Here is a 17,389-nt window from a genome sequence, read left to right on the forward strand (position 1 = left end):
CCTGATCATATAAACTGTCTGATGCTCTGAATAAAATTGGTTATTGTGTGAGACTTTAGTCCGTCTCATTTATCAGCTCCCAGGTCCCACCACCTCTAGAGCAGTAAACAGCAGTGTCTGCTATGATGTTGCAGAAGTCTGTTCTTCACCAAGCAAACCCACTTCTCAGCATCTGTTCCTTAGAGATCACAGCAGGCAGCATGTGCACGCTCACCAAATGCAGTTTGTAATGGCCAGCCATGAGACCGACTTAGATGCTTACCAGCAGGGGGATACCTAACATAATGATGCCAGATAGATAGATAGATAGATAGATAGATAGATAGATAGATAGATAGGACGGATGGACAGACAGACAGATAATAAGCAAGCCGGCCAACTAGGTGGTGGTGGCAGGGCATGCTGTTAATCCCAATACCCAGGAGGCAGACACAGGGGCATCTCTGAGTTTGAGCCCAGCCTGGTGTACATAGTGAGACCTGTTTCAAAAAAATTTTTTTTAATACTGTAAGAAAAATCAAGTTAAAATTTCAATGACGCCGGGCGTGGTGGCGCACGCCTTTAATCCCAGCACTTGGGAGGCAGAGGCAGGCGGATTTCTGAGTTCGAGGCCAGCCTGGTCTACAGAGTGAGTTCCAGGACAGCCAAGGCTACACAGAGAAACCCTGTCTCGAAAAACCAAAAAAAAAAAAAAAAAAAATTTTCAATGACGTGGTATGGTGTGGGTGTTGCAGCCCATGCCAGGAAGCAGGGGCAGGTGGATCTCTTGAGTTGTTTGAAGTCAATATGGTTTACAGAATAAGTTCCAGGACAACCTGGGCTACACAGAAAACAACGTGTCTCAAATACAACCTCCCCAAAACGATTTACTATGAAAAAATAATAAAATCACACAACACTGTAAAGTCTAAGACAGATATTGCAATCCATATATCGGCAGACACATCCAAACACACAGGAAATATTCTAAGGCTTATGAGCTAAAATTATCAAACTAATTTTCTCCAATAAGGGGTTTTATGAAAATTGTTATCCAAGGTATATTTTTAAATATTTATTTATTTATTTATTTATTTATTTATTTATTTACTTAGAGACAGGGTTTTTCTGAGTAACAGAGCCCTGGCTGTTCTGGAACTCACTTTGTAGGCCAGGCTGATCTTGAACTCACAGAGATCTGCCTGCCTCTGCCTCCCAAGTGCTAGAATTAAAGGCATGTGCATGTGCCACCACTGCCCAGAAGTGTTTCTTTTGTTTTGTTTTTTGAGTCAGGCTCTCACTTACCCAAGCTGACACTGAACTTGCAATTCTCCTGTCTCAGCCTTTCAAGTAACTGGGATAACATGTCTCCAACACTAGGCCCCAATAAAAGTACATTTTTACTTCATCAAAATTCATTTGGATTTTTTTTTAAGTGTAAGAAGCAATTCGCAGAACTGAGGATGTATTTCAGTGGGTAGAGTATTTTCTTGGTGTGCACAAAGCCCTGAGATCATAAAACTGTAGTGGCATACATGTATTTTCCTAGCTCTCTAGAGGTAGAGGCAGGAGAAACAGAAATTTAAGGTCATCCTTGTCTTCATGGTGAGCTTCAGGCCCTGAGTACATGACACAGAATCACCTCTTGGTGGTGACTGGACAAGCCTCCTCAAGTATCTGGGAGGGTGTTGTTGAAATTTCAAACCCCAATAAACCTATCTAAAAGACATGCAATCTAGTTATTATAATTATAAGCTATAAGTCTAGATTGGGCAGATCTAACACTATACTAACTTATTCTCCAGCTATAAGACCTCTTGTTACTTGCAGTTTCTCCTGGCCACATAGTTTTGTTCCATCATGGCTTCCTCTTCCTCCTCTCCCATCCTCTCCCCTTCCCTTTTCATCTTCTCTACTCTATCTGTCCGCACTCTCAAACCTCTAGTCCCACCTTTCCCCTTTCCCCTCTACTGTCCAATCACAGGTTCTAGCCTTAATTAACCAGTTAAAATAGGGAGAAGGTTCACATGAGATCACCTGAGTACATGATCGACTGCTGGGGTTGGAGGGGGGGAGGGTAATCCCTCTTGAGAAAAACAAAATTAACATAAAAATACAAACAAACATCCGAACAACCCACAACAGGAGGATTTTTCTACATCAGGTTAATTGAAGTGGGAAGTGGCACCCTAATACTGGGCAGTACCATTCCATGGGTGTGGTCCCTGGGCTGCAGAAAGAGAACAAAGTGAGCTGTGTACCAACATCATACCCTCTCCTTCCTGGAGACTGGACTGGGTGCAAGGTGATTAAGTACCTCAAATTTCTACAACCCTCAAACTCTGAATCTGAATACTTCCTTTCTTAAGTTGTCTCTCTTGAGTTTTTTTGTCATAGAAATGAGGCAAAGTCAAGTCAATAATCCACTGGGCCATTAAGTAATGGAAAGCCTAGTAACCTTGCTTGAGTAGGGAGACAGCTTACCCACAGCAAAGGTTTCAAAGTCATTGTGTCTTTAGACAAATGTACTTAAAAGTTAGAACAGATTGGGCAGGAGCTGGAGTTCATGTGGTAGAGCATATGTCTAACATGCACAAGGCCTCAGGGTGGATCCTTAGCATCCTTCAACCCCCCCCCCCCCCAAATCACAAGACATTCTTAAAAAAAGAAAGGACTAGATGCTAGATGTAGACAAGATAGTACAGATAGTACAGCAGTAAATAGGACAAACAAAATAACAACTGCTTTTCTTTTTTTCCAACTGGCCTCAAGATCTAGTTGAATCGACAGGACTGACTGTTTGCTGATCTGTGCTAACTTGAGCATGTGTGAGCAAGGGATGTAAATCTGGGGCAGATCGGTAAGGTTAGATACTCTTCCAACCATTTTGTGGTTTGAGAAATTTATAAAATAGAATTTCTGGTTTAGCAACCTCCCTAAACCAAGAATAGATGAATGGATGATAAATGATAGACAAATAGACACATACATACATACATACATACATACATACATACATACATACACATACATGGATGGATGATAGACAGACAGACAGACAGACAGACAGACAGACAGACAGGAATAATAAAAGTCTGCAGGCAGGATAGAGGACTTGCCTGCATGACCATCTCTTTGTTCTCACCGCCAGGGCCTTGGAACCACTCATAGAAGACAATGTGGTGATCATCAGTGCTCTGGTTCCCATTCAGAATGATGGTGTTTTGGGGCAAAGTGATGGTCTGATTTGGCCCTGCATTGGCAACAGGTGGGTAGTCCACAGCACCATGGATGATGAGGGCTGCAGTGGTAGAGTTGGTTGCACCATCTGAGTCTGTGATGGTTAACCTATAAAGAGAAAAGGAAGCTCGTACATCCAAGAGCATGCCACACCTGGAAGTAAGTGATCACCTTAGCCTGTTCAGACCAACCATTCCCAGAAGAGATGAAAATAGAAACTTGAAAATGAGGTGAAGAAAAGCAAAGGGAGCAGGAGAATAGTTTTCTTTGCTTATGTTGCCATGGGCTCATCTTATCCTTTGAGTGATAAAATGTTCCCACATTATGGTTTAGCCTTTATGAATTTACTAGTCTCTGAGATGCTGAGTGGGAATTGTGTTCCCTTCAGACAACCCAGAAGTTTCTCTAGACCACTCAATTCATCCTAGAGTATTACCAAGCATAACTCTCAAACCACAAATCAAACTCCTGGAATCTCTCTCAAAAACTCCAATCCAAGTTAGGAAAAAAGAAAAAGGCTTAAAGGAGCATGTGAATAGAAAAGGCACTTAAATGCCATACTGTTCAGAGGGCTCATTTTGAGGTCATGGATGTAGGGAAAAGATTTTATTTCCTTCTGCTTAGAGACACATTGCTTTTATTTCTTATAGAAAGCATCAGTATGAAGAAACAGTCAAAAGAGAATCCTGGGTAAACACAATAAAGGTGGAACCCACTTGCCTAAAAGTGTAGTTACCAGGATCTAGGTTCGACAATTGTAAGATTGGGACATCAGCTTGAAACGCTTCTCCTAGGAAGGGCCCATCGACTTCTTCCCAGTGGTAACTCACTATTTCAACATCATCTGTACTTTCTACAAAGATGAAGAAAACAAAATCCCAAGTGAGTTATGGAGAATGTGAGATGAGAGCTCTGTAACACACTGAACATTTAAATGTTTAGTATAAGTAACATTCACAGAGATCTCAACAATATTCATTACACATCAAGCAGCTGTCTCCCAGCCCCTAAGTTGTCAGCACTGTTTATTTATATTTGCATAGTTTTGAGCGGGGCTGTTCTAACGTGTTGAATATTTAAGAAGCAGAGTGACAGATGCTGTAGCACAGAATGTAGCCCCTTGAAATTCTGCTCCCACTCATCTTGGCGACATGCTACCGGCAGCTTCATATCTGAACTAAAGGTTCCTTTACCATATTAATGATTAAATGTAAATCCAGAGAAAGAGACTGTGTTTTGCATGAAATTTCCCTCACTTAAAAGAGCAAAGCAGGGTGGGACTGAGATGGCTCAGCAGTTATAGACACCTGTCAAATTGAAGACCTGAACTCAATTGCTGGGACCCACAAGGTGGAAGAAGAGAATCGACTACCAAAAGTGGTCTTCTGAATTCTACATGTATGGCGTGGTGTGCACAATACACACACACACACACACACACACACACACACACATGAAAACACAAGGCTGGTACTGTAGCTCAGTGGTATAGTGCTTAACTACCATGCATGTGAAGCCCTGGGTTTGATCCCCAGTAGTGGTGGAGGCTGTGAACATTGGCATGGTAGTTCACCAGCATTCAGGAACTAAGGCAGGATTATCTCCATGAGTTCAAGGCCAGACTAGGCTACATGGTGAGACCTTGTCTCACAAAAAGAACAGGGCTGGGGATACAGCTAAGTGACAGAGTGTTTGCCTGCTTCATCTACTGTAGTGGAATTTCCCCCTAATTGATTGATTGGATAATAAAGACAAGAAGCCACTTGCTGAGCAAAAAGGAGGAGGCGGGAGGGGTCTGAGAGAAGAAGAAGAAGAAGAAGAGGGGACACAGGAGGGAGGAACAGCCTTTTTTGTATGGCAAGGCGGGAGCTAGAGGAGCAGGATGTAGACCGGTTAGATCTGGTGGCAGATTCCGCCACCAAAAGATTTCCAACATAGAATAGTTGATGAGTTTAGGATGATAGATTGCACCCCCAGTGATTGTGTTATCTGTTGATCTTAAACTAAGATTGTCTGGTGTTTTCCATTCATGGAGACTCAGGTGGGCTGGAGGGAAAGAATTTAGCTGGGTCAGAATTCAGCCAGGCTTTGGAATGGGAAGATTGGGCAAGGACCAAGCTCCAGGGGAGAGGTAACCGCAGCTGGTCTCAGGGACCAGGAAAGCAATCTCAGAGCTCTAGAGAGGCAGAGCTGGCATTTGTGGGAGAGGTATTGGCTAGGAGAAACACTCAGTCTTGGTCTCCAGCTATGTACTGGGACTGGGAACCACCAGTGCCTAGCCACCTATATCATGGATTGTCTTTTTTTTTTTTTTTTTTTTTTTTAATAATTACTCGATACATCTACAAAGGTGTGGTAGGTTCAGTCTCCATATCACAAAAACAAACAAATAATAAAAGAGAGCAACACTGTGCCTTGTAGAACCATAGATCTAGAAGGAAACTGGCTCTTCATCAAATTCATTTAGGGAATAAGTTTATGTGGTTGACTGATAATCCTGTATGGTTTTTGTAATTAAGCTAGTCTGAATCAAAAGATTTAAAAACTGTGAGGCTTTTTCTCATACAATCAACTCCGTTTAAAGTGTTCTTTGTCAGCTGGGCACGGAGGTGCAAGTGCCTGTAATCCCAGCACTTGGGAAGGGGTCAAAAGATCATCAGGAGGTCAAGGTCAACCTTAAGAACATAGCAAGTGTGGCAACACCTGAGCTGCATGAGAAAGCAAGCAAGCAAAGCAAGCAAAGAAAAAAAAAGAACGAATGTGCTGTATGTTTGAGTTGGGGGAGGGGGGAGATAGATGTGGACAATGTCACTGAATAGATGACAGCAGGACATGGCTGTCACGTCCACATTCACAGTCTAATAGACCAGGAGCAACAGGCATGACCACACCTTTTCCTCTCAGCAGGATGTGGGATTAACTTTGAGACTGGATGAACCTAAAAGCAGTTGCAGAGCACGGCACGCTGCTAAACCAAGCCAAACGCTGGGTGTGTTTACAGTCTATTCTCCTGTGCCTGGACACTCAAAGCTACACCACCCCCATCCTCTACTTAAAGAATAAACTGAATAAATTAGCAAAGTGAAATACTACCCACTGTCACTGAAGCCAACCTCATTCGTATTCGAAGGCTCTGTGCAATTGCTAACATTACAACTGCTGGATGATTCACAAGAGAATCCTTACTAATTATTTGAATTACAAATCAAATATCTGACCTTAACGAACATTGTATTTGTTTGTAGTTTGTTTTAGACAGTGTCTCATGTATCCCAGGCTGGCCTGGAACTCCCTAAGTCACAGAAGATGACCTTGAATTCCCAACCTCCTGCCTTTGCCACCCAAGTGCTAGGATCACAGGTATGCTACCAGTCCCAACTGGAAGCTGAAGAGCCTAGGAAAGGAAGCTAGAAGAACAACAATTTATCATGGTTTAAGTCTTCTTGGCCCTGACACAAAGTACCCAGTCTGACAGTACCAACAAACAGAAACCATGGAACATGGAGGATACGTACGGCTGCCATCGATCAGGGCTGAGGTCAAAGGTACACTGAGCTCTTGTATCTGGGGAGAAACAACAGCTACAGGTGGCTGGTTGACTCTTGGAGCTGTAGGACAAAAAAAGACAGCAACTAAACCTACACTGCACACACCAGTCAGACACAAACAAAGGCACCCTCTTTCTAAATGCGTATTCTAAACATCCTGTAGAGGCCTTCACACACATACCCGATGCCCCTCTCCTCCCCCACGCACCTGCCTGGGGAAAACTCTCCAAACTGTCAAACCCCTCCTGTGGATTTTGAGCTTGCCTGTCAGTTTACAATTCTATAGGTGATCCCAGACTCAAGTCATGGAATGTGTGCTATGGTTACAGAAAAGATTGCAGGGCCTTATTTATCCCAGGAGTAGTGGTTTGAATAGGTTTGGCCCCCAGAGATTCATGTGTTTCAGGGCCGGGCCATAGAGAGTGGCACTATTAGGAGGTGTGGCCTTATTGGAGGAAGTATAGCCTTGCTGGAGGAAGTACCTTATCACTGTGTAGGCAGGCTTTGAGGTCTCCTATGCTCAAGCTCTGCCCAGTGTTGAATAAGAGGCTCCTCTGGCTGCCTGCTGAACACAGTCTCTCCCTGATGCCTACAGATCAAGGTGTAGAACTCTTGCCTCCTCCAGTCTGCCTACAAGCTGTTATGCTTCTCACCATGATGATAACGAACTAAAGCTCTGAAACTGTAATTTTCAGATTAAATCACCAATTAAATGTCCCTTGGTCATGGTGTCTCTTCACAGCAATGGAAACCCCAACTAAGACATCAGGGTAGCCTCCAATTCACTATGGATGACCTTAAAGTCCTGATCCCCCTGTCTGTGCCTCCCAAGTGCTAGAATTACAGGGTGAATACAGGTGCTGGGCAAGAACTCTACTAACTGAGCTACATTTTTAGACCATGAATGGGCTCTTAAATCTTTGACTGAAGGTACTTGCCAAGGTACTTGCCACCATCACTAGACTTCAGCTGTATTTAGTAGACTATGGGAAAGTAGAGCTGCTGGACACCAGAGAGATGGGTAGGAGGTGGGGTTTCTGCGAACCTACTGATGCAGGTCAGTGGCTCAGCTGAACTGATGGATAATCAAAAACTGGGAGCCAGGACACAGATAGAGCAGGGTGTGCCCACCAGGACTGAAGGTCACCTGCTCTAATGCACACACATACACTGAGTTATGATCCAGAGATGGGTTTAATAATCAGCCCATGACATGCATGTGCCCCTGATTCTTTAGATGAACGGATAAATGCATTTGAAATATCCAAGTTCCTACATGAAAGCTAAGTCATACAGAAAGGAAGTGAATGGAGTAAGTGTCAGACAGGGAGGGCCAAGGTACAGTTTGTTATCATTCAAGAAGAGAAAGCAGTTACCTTGTATACTTGAGTAGCCATGTCAAGAGAATGCTAGAGTTATATAAAAAGTAAAAGAAAAAAAAAAAAAACCCAATCCTTGCACATGTTCTCTACAAGGGTGCCTGTGGTGGTTTAATGAGAAAGTTCCCAAAGGCTCATTGAATGCTTAGTCTATCAGGGAGAGGAACTGTTGAGAAGGATTAGGAGGTGTGGCTTTGTGGGGGGTAGGTGTGCCCTTGCTGGAGGAAGCCACTGTGTCACTATGGGTGGGCTCTGAGGTTTCAAATGCCTATACTAGGCCCAATCTCTTCCCTCTCCTCACACCCCACCCCACCCGCCTTGCCTGCCTACCTGCTGCTGCCATGTTCCCTGCCACAATGATAATGACCTAAGCCTCTGAACCTGTAAGCAAGCCCTTGGTTAAATGCTTTCTTTTATAAGAGTTGCCTTATAAGAGTTGGTCATGGTGTCTCTTCACAACTATACAAATCTAACTTGTATACATAAAAATAAAAGAGTATGTATTAAACACCATCTGGCCCAAACTCCAAAAGTCAGTCCAAATATCCAGAAATGAGCTCAACCTGATCTGTAAGACTTCTGGTGGTTAGATAAAAGCCAGAATTCCTCAGGAACTTGGGAAGCCAGTTCCCTGCTACCAAAAGGTCCCTTTATCTCTGGCAGAAGAGACATATGGTTACCCTGTGATGCCTATCGGTATATCAAAGCCCGTGCTGGCTCCCTCAGTATCTACAGTAAACACTTTCCCTTTCGCTATACCATGGAGCAGTCCTCAGTTTATACCACCATGTCATCCAGGTGTCAGAACTTGAGACTAGTACATACAAGATGCCATTCTCCCAACAGACTGACCTGGCATAACCGTGACATTGACATATCCTTCTCCAAATGCATTCTCACTAGAAACAGCCACTCTGAAGGCATAGAGTCCCACAGACAGCTGCAAGGTGAAAACAGACACACAGGTGAACATCTAAAGACACGGGTATCTGCCTCCTAGAAAAGGCTACAGTGTCCCAAAGGCTTGGGAGGAAGCTTCGTTTCAGTGCGTCTAGGACTGCTACACATTTGAGAGCTGCACTCTAGGATACTAAGTCACCTACGTAGGCCTTTTGCTTAGTAACAGATGTCACAGATGCTAAATCAGCCAAGAACAGCAGCTCTCAGAGAAGCATGTATGGAATCACGCTGGACTTTGGTTTTTGTGGTGAGGGGGTGGGTCAGAGCTGCAAGGGAGCCCAGGGCCTCACATGTGCTCAGCAGGAACTCTACACTGATCAGCAAGGGTCTGGAATCACATATTTCCAACGTGGGTTACTGGCAGAAGTCTGGGTATCACACTTGGAGAAATAGCTCAGTCCCACAGCAACAGTGTGAGCTGGTAAGGCACTGGATTGGTACAGCCTCGAACGGGAAGACATTCACCTCATAAGAAACCAGACCCCACGCTTCCTCTTGGAGCCAAGGAAGTGGTAGTATCTTCTTGTATGTGGAGCAGTATCTGACAATCTAAGCACCTTGTGAACCAGAACGGAACTGCTGGAAACTCATAGAACATACCTGGTGGACACCTAGAGACATCTTTAACACTGTAAAGACTGAAAGAATTAGACCCAGGCTTTGAATCCACCACACAGCATACCCCCTTACCCCCAGCCTCTTTCTCCAGAGCTGTTATTTTGAGGAATTTAAATGAAGAAAAGCTATTAAATGTCTCCTTATTTAATCATCCATCTGCCTGATTGAGCTTTATTTAATTATAAATTTCTGATTTTTTTTGAAATGGGAAATCTGATTATGTCTCTGAGGCTGGTTTTGAACTTCTAGGATCAAGCAATCTTCTTGCCTCACTTTCCCAAGTAGATAAAACTGCAGGTACACGCCATCGTGCCTGGCTTCTTCAGCCACTCTTAATCCTAAGAGGGAATTCTGCATTCAACAGCAAAGACTTTGCTAACTGAAGTCTGAGCTGTGCGACCTGCCTTGTTACTTACTTGAGAGAGGTGAAGAGTTGGCTTGTTTTCTTGTTTGATTTTACCTTGGAAGTCTACAGGGTGGCTCATTAAACTCCATTCATAGGTGTAAGTTGTGTCTGAGGGAAAAATCAGAAATATGAATGCTTATCAGATCTAAGGAGTCACCTTCCAACCCTAAGGAGCGTAATGCCTTAAACCAACAGCATCAGCTGCCTTAGATACACAGAGCTCTGCTTCTAAGCCTCATCCTGGTGAGGAATCACAGGGTCTCTGTGTCTTTGCAAATAAAGAGAAACAAACTCAAAAACAAACTGATAATGAAAGTACACAAATAAGCTGGGTGTCGGTGGTGCACGCCTTTAATCCCAGCACTTGGGAGGCAGAGGCAGGCGGATTTCTGAGTTCGAGGCCAGCCTGGTCTACAGAGTGAGTATCAGGACAGCCAGGACTACACAGAGAAACCCTGACTCGAAAAAACAAAAAACAAAAAAAAAACCAAAAAAACAAAAAAAACCCACAAATGATAGAAAACAGGGACTAAAAATTAAATCTCCCCAACCTCACTGTCAATGTTTGAAAACCTTCCTTCTGGTTTGCCAACACCTGATTTTCCATATCCATATCCTTCTTGTTGTTGTTTTGAGACAGGCTCTCACTGTGAGCTTTGGCTGGCCTGGAACTCACTACATAGTAGACCGAAGTGTCGTCAACCTCACCAAGATCTAAATACCTCTGCTTCCCTAGTGCTGAGATCAAAGGTGCCGAGAGCCACACCCAGTTCTACACACACTTAAACTGTATAATCCACTGTAGCTTTTCTCCTTTTGATGAGAGGCAAATAGGTTTCAGCTCATTTGATTTTTACAGGGTAATTTTTTTGTTTTTAAAGATACAATGGTACCTAAGCATCTCTATCTTTTTTTTTTTTTTTTTGGTTTTTTGAGACAGGGTTTCTCCGTGTAGCCCTGGCTGTCCTGGAACTCACTCTGTAGACCAGGCTGGCCTCGAACTCAGAAATCCACCTGCCTCTGCCTCCCAAGTGCTGGGATTAAAGGCGTGCGCCACCACCGCCCGGCTAAGCATCTCTATCTTGAACTGAAGTTGTCCGAAGCCTTTTGATAGCAGGGTAGTGTCTCAGCTCATCTCAAGGACTGAGATGCAACTGACAGGCACGACTGTCTCTGTGTTTTGACCATGTGACGCGAGCGAGAATCTCGCTGACAGGTTGTAGGGATGGCTCCAAAGCTCAGGAATAGTGGACCACTGGGTGAAAGGAAGGCAATCACTTACACCTTGGCACTGTATTTTAATGTCTGAATATGGGTATTTTGTGTGTGTGTGTATGTGTGCGTGTGTGTGTATGTGTGCGTATGTGTGCGTGCATGTGTGCGTGTGTGTGTGTGTGTGTGTGTGTGTATGTGTGTGTGTGTGTGTATGTGTGTGTGTGTATGTGTGTGTGTGTGTGTGTGTATGTGTATGTGTGCGTGCGTGTGTGTGTGTGTGTGTGTATGTGTATGTGTGCGTGCGTGTGTGTATGTGTGTGTGTGTGTATGTGTATGTGTGCGTGTGTGCGTGTGTGTGTGTGTGTGCATGATATGTGTGTGTGTATGTGTGTGTGTATGGGGTGTGTGTGTGAGAGTGTAAGTGTAGCTTTGTGTGTGTGTGCCATGGCATATGTGCAGAGGTCAGAAGACAGTCTCAGGTGTTATTCCTTTACTTCCAACTTGTTTCAGATGGGGTCACTTGCCATTCACCTCTATAAGGGCCAGGCTAGTTAGCCTCTCTCTCCCTCCCATTGAGCCACAGAAGTGCTGAGATTATAGATACATGTTATGGATCTGAATACAGATTATCATGCTTCTGTGGCAAACACTTTTTCCACGGTACCTCCCTAGCTCCTGAACTTTTTTGAGCAGCTGGTCTGGAGTATTTTGAGAGCCTCTCAGTGGTGTTGTTAAAATTACAGCATCTGCAAGCAAGCCCCCCACCACATAGCGGTCCCTCTCCTCACAGTGGAATCTTCCATGGTTGTCACAGACAGATTAAGGGCTTGCATGGCAACCCCTCCTCCCTGGTATAACATGGTGTACTTCCAACCTGACCAGTTAAAGATTACAAACTATATTTAACTTCCTAGACAACTACTGTGTTGATGCTACCTCAGTAAACCTTGAATATCTCCCACTGTGGAATGTTCTGGGAGAAAGGCATCTGGCGCATGGTCGGTGGAGACCTGCCCTGAGAGAGAATACTCCAGCTCTACCAGTCTCTGAGTCACCCAAGAATACCAGACTCTCACCTGCAGGGGGCGCTGGCTCAACAGAGGCTTTCAGTTCTGCTTCTCTGTCTGGTAAGGTTAGTACTAGGTTATCTCCAGCAGACACGGCAAGTGCCTTTACTAAAAGTTAAACAGAAACAGTGTATGTATGCCATTATCCAATACAATGATATTAACCATGTCTTCATAAATATACCTGTTCTTAGAATGATCATTCTTCATATCATTTTACCTAAGGCACCCCACCTTGGGGCCAGTATGCTCTGTTATGCTGCAAGATAGGCCATGTAAGTTTAAAACGTCCTGCACGAGTCAACACTGTGAAGAAAATAATCTTTCAGAATGAGCTGATGTGGCAGTAAACTGTAAAATGGCAGTTTTACCAGTAGGTGAAGGACTACTGATGGCGTTTGTTTTCTCTGTTGCAACCAGATTTTCATGACTCCCTGGTGAGTGGTCCTTACTTACAGAAAGGTCGAGAGTGCTCATAAGTGTCTCAGTGTCATTAGCCACGCTGCTAGCATCCGGGAGTGCCTCATAAATGGCTGCTAATGGCCTTGCTCTTGGAGCTTTTCCAACAGAAAACTCAGGAAAGCTCAGTATGAAAAGGTGATTTAACTCCAGCAGCAGGGACATTAACTCTCATCAAAAGTGGTTACCTACTAATGCAATGGAGCTCATTTAGTGGACAACCTGAATGGCATCAATACAGTCCTACTATGGCTTTGTAGGCTTGCCTCAATTGGGCATTAGTTTCACTGTCATTCATAATTTGGTTCAGAATAAACTATTTGAATTGAGATTTCTGGGACTCTAGCTCCCCCAACCCCATCCAAGCTTATCAAGAGCTGTGCCATTCTCAAAGAAAAAATTCTAAAAATTGCCATTCACCAATATTCTGATATCACCAGTAGCAGCCAGGGATCCCAATCCCAGGGCAGCTTCTCGTCCCCACACAGCTTCTCTTTCACCACAATCCTCTCCTCACTGAAGTTCAGGATCAAAGTCACTGAGTTTAGGACCAGTTCTGGGTGCTCCTCAGGTACCAGTGAGGTCTCAAATGTAACTAAACCTTTATGGCGGTAGTGATAGACCAGGCTGGTCTCTTATTCTGTATGTAGTCAGGGATGATCTTGAACTCCTGGTCCTCCTGCCTCCATTCCCCAAGTGCTGGATGACAGTTTTGCACCTCCACACTCACCTCCACCCTTTGAAATGAGCTGTAGCTGTAGCCACCCTCATATTCAAGTTGGTGTTGGAAACATTAACCCCCCACTGACCTTCTAGACAATGGGTCTTATTTTGGTTTTTATTTAATTTTCTTGTTGCTGTAACAAAATGCCTGGCAGGAGCAACTTGAGAAAGGAAGGGTTTATTTCAGCTCACAGTATGGGCAGGTACAGTCCATCTAGGCAGGGAATGCAAGGCAGCAGGAGTGTGGGGTGGCTGATCACACTGTGTCCACAGCCAGGAAGCAGAGAGGGATGAATGCTGGTGCTCAGTTCACTTTTTCTTGTTTATGCCATCCAGTTCCTGACTCATGGAGTGGTGCTGTTCACAGTTAAGGTCTTCCCACCTCATCAAACCTTATCTTGGGGGGGGGGGGGGGGCGATAGCAACCCTGGCTGTTCTTGGTTCTTCTTGGCTCCTCTTGAGGCAGCAGAGGGAGAAGAGCATCTGCAGGGTAAGACTTGGTCTTATGAGATATTTAGGGTTGCTGTATAATACCTATCTTAAGTCTAAGTCACTCTGCGCAGTAGCTGACCTGCCTAAGTTCCACTAAGGCTGGAAGCTGCAATTTCTGGCATTTAGCACCTCATCATAAAACAGCAGAGGATTAAGTAAAGTAGCCTTTATTCCATCTTCACAGGAACTAGGCAGCTCTAGCTCCCCCTGCTAGTTGAAGTCACAGGAAGAAAAAGGGACACACTGGAAAGTGGTTTCAACCTTTATTTCTATTTTCTCTCTAAAAAGTTTCCTATGAAAGTTCTCTTAAAAGGGGGGAGGGGAATCAGGGAATTAAGTAAAGGATTAATTGCTAGAGCCTTTCCCTCTTGTCCAGATGCCTCTCACTTGTCAGACTAAGGGGAAGTTTGGAGCAATAAACTTCTATTGAACCAAGAGAAGAGTCCTACTTGCAGAAGAAAAAAGTTTTACACAGCAAGTATGGATTAAACTTACATAAATTCATATACAGATTCATGCTTATATATTCATACATCTCCATTCAAACCAGTTGGGTCCAGCTTACATGCTATTTCATAATTACATACTTACACCCATCCATACTTACATATGTATATTGAGCAAAAGACCAAGCACCAGTGCAAAAAGAACTCACTCATTCTGGGTGAAAAATGAGCTCCCATTTTTATTGCACAGAGAAGAAAAGGCTAAATTTTTATTGCTAAATGAATTAAACCCAAGTCTGTAAGAAAAAAAAGTTTTGTTCTTTTTAGTAAGACTAACCCTGCCTTGTTATTAAGAAAGGGCCTGTTCTGTCCCATGGTAAGGAAAAGCCTGCCTGCTCCTTCTGCTTTCTCTGTAGCTTCTGTTTTCCTCTTTCCCTCTGCATTCTGCATATTGCTCTCTTAATATTTTAAGTTGCCTTATAATTTCTAGGTAATTCTACTCTGCATTCTCCTTCTAGTCTTGCTGTCTCTTCCTGCTCTGATGTAACAATGCTCTTGCTCCCAACACCTTACTCTCAATGCTATGTTCCCAAATGCTATCTCTCCAATGTTATAACCTCCAATGTAATATTTCCCAGTCTTTTTTGTACCTTTTTCTAGGAGAATAGACCACATGGTTTTTCCAAGCATCCCTTTTTAACAAAGGAACACTAGAAGTTCAAACATAAATTCAAATCATAAATTGAGTAAGAAGTTTACAACAGAGAAAGTTTACATGCATATCCATTAAGAGTAATTATCTGGCTAAACATTCATCATCTGTCACCAGCTCTGCAAGTTAATGGAGAGTTAAAAACCATAATTTTTGTGACTAAGTTATTGGTGAAGTTTTGTATAGATAAACTCAGTCAATATTTTATCTTCTGTCCTTGCATCTATAGTAAATCATGAGTTACATTTTATGACCTTTGTTTTGTTTTGTTTTGTTTGTTTGTTTTGAGACAGGGTTTCTCTGTGTAGTCCTGGCTGTCCTGGAACTCACTCTGTAGACCAGGCTGGCCTCGAACTCAGAAATCTGCCTGCATCTGCCTCCCAAGTGCTGGGACTAAAGGCGTGCGCCACCACCGCCCTGCATTTTATGACCTTTGGTTAATGGTTTTACAACTTCTTAGAATGTGCTCTGCATGGCAGATGCCTGCTTGCTATGTCAGAAGCGATTAACTTGTGACACTAAAGACTGGTAGAGTTCTCATTGCAGTTTTGACACCAGAAAGGACTTAATAGCAGTCATATAAAAGAGCTTAATAATTACTAATATAATTTTAGGAATTCTTACAGTATCTTCATTAAGAATTAAGAAATCCATCTATTTGTTTATATAGCATCACTACAAGACAGTACAACTTCATTGTTCTGCAGAAATCTGCTCAAACGGGTAGGCTAACACCTAGTGATTGTTATATATATTTAGTAATAACAGAAAAAACATATTAATAGCAGGAATCTTTCCTAAAATAAAATCTCCTTGGCCTTGTCTGTAGAAGCAAATCCATCATTAATTTTAACAGTCCATGGCAGAGCCATCTCAGAAAGATCACCTGCTAGTTTTTAGCTTCTCCTTAATGGCTCCTGGCACTAATCTAGATAATCCTTCCTAGACTAGACTCCTATCTTGCCCTCTTCACTCACAAAACCAGCTACAGCCAACCAGTCTCCTTCGGTTCTTCCAAAATGTTTAAGTGTTGACTTCTCTTCCACACATGATGGAAGAGATCACTCATGGCATTGAGATTCAGAAATCAACATTCTCAAGACAAGTGCCTTCCCATGGAGAGAAGTACTAGAAACTAGAGAACATGGCAGGCCCTTCTAACCTGCCATGATTCTTCTGCTTCCTGCATCAGGACAGGCTTTTTGCAGTTCCCTTATCTCCCCATTGAGATCACCGCAAACAGAAATACAGCTACCTTCTGTTCTTGCTTAAAGCTCATTAACCAGAAATATATACAACACTCAGTCCTATTAGAACATGAATTGCTTCACTATAGAACAGGCTAGCCCCATGTGAGCTGGTTCACCCTAACCCACCAGTCACTCCTCCAGAAAGGCTTCCTGGTGCTCCTGGTGCTCCTGGGAGGTCAGGTAACCTTCCTCTGCTGCCATAGCATCCTCTCACAGCACTCCCCATTGAGTATCAGCCTCTCTATCCATCCGCCAATCTCCTCTCTTGCTCTGTCAAGCCACAGAGGGAAAAGGCAGCGTGCAATTCATCTTTTCCTCTGGTTGTGTAGCACCGTGACTGTTACTTCTCAAGGCTGGGGCCGAAGGGAGGACTAAACCTTAAACATTGTCACTGCTAGATTCTTTAAATGTCTTCTAATTATAGTTTTTAAAAGTTACCTGTCCTGGAAGTAGTAGGTGACAAGGGCCATGCAGGTGGGGTCAGCCCAGGGATGACTGTACTGGTAGGAGATGTTGGGGTGCTGTGTTCTCTGTTCCATGGAGTGACTGTAAAAATGGAGCTTTTTCCCATCATGGCTGGGCTAGACTCCAGGCTGGCAGGAGAAGGATTATGGGAAGGCATTGGAACCTGTGGGATAAATTAGCAAGGATATATTGTTATGGGAAAAAAATGTCTATTTGGGTGAACAATAGGAAAGCTGAGCAATGGATTGTTTGTGCCCACCCTGTCCAAATTCATGCACTTAAACCCTAACCCCCATGGGATGGTGCTTAGGTGAGGGGGAGGTAAGGTAGGTGGTCAGGTCATCAGGGTGAGAATACCCATAAATAGTACCAGTGCCTTCATTACAAGAAGACAGAACTAGGTGGTGGCAACAGGCACTCTTAGGTAGAT

The 17,389-nt window shown here is 43.6% G+C and overlaps 1 protein-coding gene across 1 annotated transcript in view; it reads right to left on the reverse strand.

The window, feature by feature from the left end:
- Kiaa0319 (KIAA0319 ortholog) overlaps window positions 1-17,389 on the reverse strand; it is a 63,050-nt gene that overhangs the window by 31,739 nt on the left and 13,922 nt on the right. The window contains exons 4-10 of the mRNA XM_034510605.2: window positions 16,933-17,122; window positions 12,422-12,520; window positions 10,141-10,238; window positions 8,999-9,086; window positions 6,735-6,827; window positions 3,940-4,072; window positions 3,099-3,327 (exon numbers count right to left, since the gene is read on the reverse strand). Of these exons, the coding sequence (XP_034366496.1) occupies window positions 3,099-3,327; window positions 3,940-4,072; window positions 6,735-6,827; window positions 8,999-9,086; window positions 10,141-10,238; window positions 12,422-12,520; window positions 16,933-17,122 (930 nt within the window). The remainder of the gene's footprint in view (window positions 1-3,098; window positions 3,328-3,939; window positions 4,073-6,734; window positions 6,828-8,998; window positions 9,087-10,140; window positions 10,239-12,421; window positions 12,521-16,932; window positions 17,123-17,389) is intronic.

The sequence above is a fragment of the Arvicanthis niloticus genome, chromosome 8 (assembly GCF_011762505.2).
Source record: "Arvicanthis niloticus isolate mArvNil1 chromosome 8, mArvNil1.pat.X, whole genome shotgun sequence".
Lineage (NCBI taxonomy): Eukaryota > Metazoa > Chordata > Mammalia > Rodentia > Muridae > Arvicanthis > Arvicanthis niloticus.